Source organism: Musca vetustissima, unplaced genomic scaffold, assembly GCF_032173495.1.
Source record: "Musca vetustissima isolate MV318-11 ecotype Yass unplaced genomic scaffold, APGP_CSIRO_Mvet_v1 utg189827, whole genome shotgun sequence".
Taxonomy (NCBI): Eukaryota; Metazoa; Arthropoda; class Insecta; order Diptera; family Muscidae; genus Musca; species Musca vetustissima.
Genome location: NW_026874038.1, coordinates 30,777 through 36,776, shown reverse-complemented (window position 1 = coordinate 36,776; position 6,000 = coordinate 30,777). Strand labels below are relative to the sequence as shown.

General features: G+C 32.7%; 1 protein-coding gene across 1 annotated transcript; it reads left to right on the top strand.

The window, feature by feature from the left end:
• On the top strand, nucleotides 1–5,749 carry LOC133330169 (uncharacterized). The gene is made up of 3 exons (XM_061538641.1): nucleotides 1–505; nucleotides 571–826; nucleotides 5,662–5,749. The coding sequence occupies exons 1-3, from the start codon at nucleotides 28–30 to the stop codon at nucleotides 5,747–5,749; spliced, it is 822 nt and encodes a 273-aa protein (XP_061394625.1). The 5' UTR covers nucleotides 1–27.
• The last annotated feature ends 251 nt before the right edge of the window (nucleotides 5,750–6,000 follow it).

The window sequence follows — 6,000 nt, the reverse complement described above, 5'->3', positions numbered from 1 at the left end:
AAACAAACAGAAAAAAAATTCAACACAATGCCATCTTGTGGCGGCCCAGTTTATCAGCCCACCACTGTCTCCTATGAACCTCGTTCGAGCAGTGGCAATGGCTCCGCTGGCGGTATGGGTGGTTTCCTGGGGCCGGCCTCCTCCATGGGAGTTGATTCTCCGCTAAGGATTTTTCGTAAACCCAAACCACAAGTTGCCCTTCTGCTGTTCGCCCTCATATCCTTGGCTGCTGGTGTGGCCATGTTGGCCAGTGGTTATGTTGATTGGATTGAGGATCAAGAATATGTCAGAGAATTACAGCAACAGACCCCTATAACAGCTGTGGAAAATACTCGTCCCACAGAAAGTAATGAGCAGACACAAACAGAACAACAACAACCCGAAGGCTCCGAAGAGTCTAGCACTAGTGAGACTCAAACGGAAGCGGTTAATCCTTGTGTTGAAATTCCATTGGGCATATTATTGGGTGGTGTATTTATGACATGTTTGGGACTGGCGGCTATGGGTAAGTCACATACACACACATACACATATTGCTTTTAATATCTGATAAAATGTTTTTCCTTGTAGGCGTTTATCTCAAAGTAGCCGATTGGCGTCGCAGCTGTGTCTGTCCTTGCCCCTTTTTCGACAAGAAACAATCATTGGCCCGCCAACTGCAATGCCAAAATGTTGATGGCGGCTGTGGTGGCCAAGGCATAATGGCCTTGAATCCATCCACAGATCCATTGGTATCGCACACACAATATGCCCCCGTATCGGAGTTGCCATCATTGCGGGCCGAAGATGAGGAAAGACGCAATTTGATGCCAGATAATAAGGATTGGTATGATAATGTTGTTTTTGAAACATATTAGTAACCGTGAATAATGGATTTGCTTTTGTATTCATTTTTTTGAGTGGTTGTGGTGGTCGATGGATGTGATTGCAATTTCCTATACAAAAGAAAAGTAAATGGAAAAATTTTATAAATGATGACCATGAATTCCAAAAGCTAACAGAAATAAAGGATGGGATATATGGTCAAAGGCAACTGTACTAAATTATAGTCAATTGGGTTAAAAAAGTTCAAAAAATCCTCATAATACCGAAAATTTGGTGGTACCGTTATATGGGAGCTATCATAAAAAATGGACCAATATGGATAATTTTGAGTTTAGAAATTTTTTATCAAATGAGAATTCAAAATACCAAATTACAGCCAAATCGATTGATAAACGTGGCAGAAATCTGCAAAATTTCGAAATTTGGGAGATGTCCTTAATGGAGGCTATCCTAAAAAATTGGACCGATATTGATAATTTTTGGCGGATAGGTGTGTTACCCACTTAGAAACCAATGTACAAAATTACGGTCAATTCGGTTGAAAAACTTGGCAAAAATCTCAAAAATTCGAAATTTTCGGGGTACTATTATATGGAGACTATTCTAAAAAGTGCATCGATATCAATAATTTTTGGTAGTGAGATTTGCTACCCTATGGGAACTCTAACTACCGACTTACAGTCAATTCAATTCAATTCAATTTCAATTTATTTCATAAACGAGAATCTAGCCCAAAGGGCCAAAAGCGATTCAAAAAACAACAAAAAATAAACTACTCCAAAAGCTTAAAACTAACAGTGTATTAGCTTAATGATAACTTAACGTCTATTCAGTTGGAGGGGTTCAGAACCATTGTACTTCAAAAACATTTTTAATATTATTATTATTATTCCATTATTTGATGTAGCGACCTATCACATAGGGCAAAGGACTTCAATATTATATCTACTCTCAACCACTAAATTCAATTTACAGGTTCAAATATCTTATTATTATATCACAATTATCAATAAAAAAAATATATAATTTATTATAGTTATATTTATTTAAATGTTGAAATCAGTTATGCAATAAAAACACAAACAAATAAGCAAAACCCATGAATTTAAGATGAATTGAGGTTGAAGTAATCGTATAAATGAGTTCGATAACATTTTAAGGAAGACTTAAAAGTTTTAAGAGAAGGCGGTAAGGTGTTAAAAATTCTAGCAATTCGTACAAAAAAGGCTTTTTCCAATAAAGGACACAAGCGGAACAAGTATTTGTATGTTTCTAACAGATCTAGAAAACATAAACAAATCAACTACAGAGGAAGGAGTCTGCAACTTAAATACCTTATAGAACAACAACATTGACCTTAAACTCACAAAACTTTCAAAGGTACAACCAAGAAACTCTTTAACGTAAGGAGAAATGTGATCACGACGTTTAACACAATATACATATCGCATAACCCTATGGAACAAGAGTTTAATTTTACGTAATACATATCCACAACAACCCCCAAAAATCTCAATACAATACAAAAAATTTGGCATAATCAATGCATGGGCCAATTGAATTCTAATGCTCTTAGGTGGAGCCATATCCAAAGAGTACAACTTTCTTAAAATAAAGTTTACCTTGGACACCAAAGAATTAACATGCACATCAAACACCAAACTACTATCAAGAAACAAACCAAGACATTTCATAGAGCTTACAACATTTATAGAATTATTATAAATGGAAACATTTACTGAATTCTCTTGCAAATTCCCAAAAAACATAGCTTTACTCTTTCGTGTATTAATTGAGAGTCCGTTTGCAGATAACCACGTTACTAACACATTGATATTAAAATGTATAGAGGACTGCAAAACATCTAAAAACACATATTCTCCTTTAAACAAAATCTGCAAGTCATCAGCAAATGCAAATGACATACAGCTCCTACTACTAATACAACTTAGCAAATCATTAACATACATAACAAACAATAGAGGCCCAAGTACAGACCCCTGGGGTACACCACTACTCACAGGGAGCATTCCAGAAACAGCATTCCTACAACAAACATACTGCTTCCTTCCAAACAAATACGACGAAATAAGCTTACAAGCTGAGGACGAAAAATTGAACAAACGATGCAATTTTCTGATTAAATTAGCGTGATTAGTTTTGTCAAAGGCTTTCTCTAAGTCTACTGACAACAACACACAACAACCTCCCGCACCAACAGTCTTCCTTATATTGTCAGTCAATCCAACAAGAAGAGATGCAGTGCCGCGATTACTCCTAAATCCATACTGGCTCTCATGTAATAGAGAATTTTCACCAATATAAACTAGCATTTGGTCTTTCATGACATACTCAACCATTTTAGAAAGAATCGGCATTATAGATATAGGCCTATACTCACTAGAATCACCATTCTTTTTTTGAATAGGCACTATTTTTGCAATTTTCCACATCTCTGGAAACACAGACATTGTTAACATAGAATTGACAACGTGCAACAAAAATTGACCAACAAGGGGAAAAACAAGCTTTAGAAATTTTAGCTGAAATCCATCATAACCAACTGCCGTGGACTTGATTTTATTGAAAGCATCAACAATCTCAGCATAATCAATTGCACGAAAGGAAAAACCATCAAAAGCATCAACAGGAATACAAGAATCATCAAAAACATCTACGGATTGATTCGAAACAAAAGCTGAATTCAGAGCTTCAACATCAACATTCCCGACTTCTCTGTCATCAGTACATAAACCGTTTTTATTTAAAATTGACCACACTTCCTTTGTGGATTTATTAGAAAACATATCCCTATGAGCAATAAATTTTAGTTTTCTTATAATTTTTTTTGGCTCGGTTACGACAGCGACAAAACAATTTCCAATTTTCAACACTTTTGTCCCGAAGATAGGACCTATAAGAAATGTCACGAAGAGACAAGTGATACCGAATTTCAGCAGACTTAAACCAGTCATCTTTATTAATTTTACAAAATCTCCTTTTAACAGGAACTACACTATAATTCAATTCATTTGCAAAATTCGAATATTTTAGGATGTCGTTATATGGGAGCTATCATAAAAAATGGACCGATATCGATAATTTTTTGTAGAGATATTTCCTATCCAATAAGAATTCAAAGTACCAAATTACAGCCAAATCGATTAAAAAACTTGGCTAAAATCTCAAAAATACGAATTTTTCGGGTTACCCTTATATGGCAGCTATCACAAAAAGTGGGCCGATGAAGATGATTTTTGGTAGTGAGATTTGCTACCCTATAGGAACTCTAACCTCCAAATTACAGCCAATTCGGTTGAAAAACGGTGGCAAAAATCTCGAAAATCCGAGTTTTTCGGGGTACTCTTATATGGAGGCTATCCTAAAAGGTGGACCGATATTGATAATTTTTGGTAGTGAGATTTGCTATCCAATGAGAATTCAAAATACCAAATTACAACCGATTCCGTTGAAAAATTTGGTAAAAATCTGCAAAATCCGATTATTTGTGAGGGGCTATACCAAACCGTGGACCGATATATCTCATTTTCAATACCAAACATCCAAGGAGTAACAGCAATGTATGTGCAAACTTTCAAAGCTCTATTTTAAATATTGCGAGCTCTTTGTAGAGTGAATTGTTTCTACTACTTCGTTATGTGAATACCACCCCTCCCTTCAATTACCGCAATTTGTCATCTCTTTGTTGGATTATTTTTTATTTTGATTAAATTTAATTTGCATACTTGTGGCGGGGCAGTACACCACAATGTGGTTATGCTGATGATTCAATTTACAAACTAATTTAAATCATTGGCCCATAAGGCTAAGCGGAAAAAAAAAGAAACCGATTTACATGATCAATTCACATAATGATTGGTCACTTTTTTTATAAAATTGAATTTATTGGATGGGTATTTTTTGTTGAGAACAAAGAAATCCCGTAGTTTATGTATTCTATTAAAATTGTGGAATTTTGTTAAAAAAGTAAATTAAAAAAAATCGACATAACCTCACTTTTGTAAACCCGATTTTTTTCATTTCTTTGCATTTTAATGTTTTTATTTACCAAGTTACTTGATTTTATGCTTGTTAAATTTATTTTTGCAGCGTTTTATTAAAAATACTCAAAAACCAAAATTTTTTCGTAACTAACCTGACTTTTGAAAAAATCACAATTTTTTTTATTCCATGAATCGACGATTTTAAATTTTAATATTATAATTTAATGTCCATATATGTATTTTAATAAAATTCTAGCGTTATAATATTAAAAAACGTACATTAAAAAAAAAAATCGGACGTCACCCCACATTTGTAAATCCGATTTTGTAAAATTTCTTTGTATTTTAATATTTTTTTACTTTGTTAAATGATTTTATGCTTGTTAAATTTATTTTGTGTTTTATTAAAAAAATCAAAAACCAAAATTTTTTTCGTAACTAATCTCACTTTTGAAAAAATCACTATTTTTTATTTTTATTCCATGAATCAACGATTTAAAATTTTAAAATTGTAATTTAATGTCCATATGTGATTTTTAATAAAATTATAGCGTAAAAATACTAAAAAAAGTAAATTTCAAAAAAATTTCAGACCTAACCTCAATTTTATAAATTCGATTTTTTGAAATTTCCTTTGATTTTTAATATTTTAATATAACTGGTAGATGATTTTACGACCTTATTGATGATTTTATGACATTTTATTTAAAAAAACTTACACAACAAAATTTTTTCGTACCTAACCTCACTTTTGAAAAAAAATAATATATATATATATTTTTATTTTTATGACATAAATAATATTTGTAATTTTTTCTTTTATTATTTGCAGCCTCAGCAGTGCCGAGGAATCTGATCGTATGCTTGAACCCGATCCACGAATTGTTTTACGTCCCATGGGCCGCGTTGAAGATGCCTAAATGGAGTCCAAACAGAAGAAGAAGAACAACAACAACAACACACCTAAAAAAATATTGGCAGAGCTTGCAGATTTATAGAAAAATCAATTCAACAAACAACAACAACTTAACGAAAAAACTACTTTTAAAAATTAACAAAAAAAAAAAAATCAACACCAATTACGAAAAATTAAAAAAATAACAACAACAAGAATTTTTACTTTATTGATATCTAAGAAAAAAATATAATGCATAATATTTTAAAATTTATT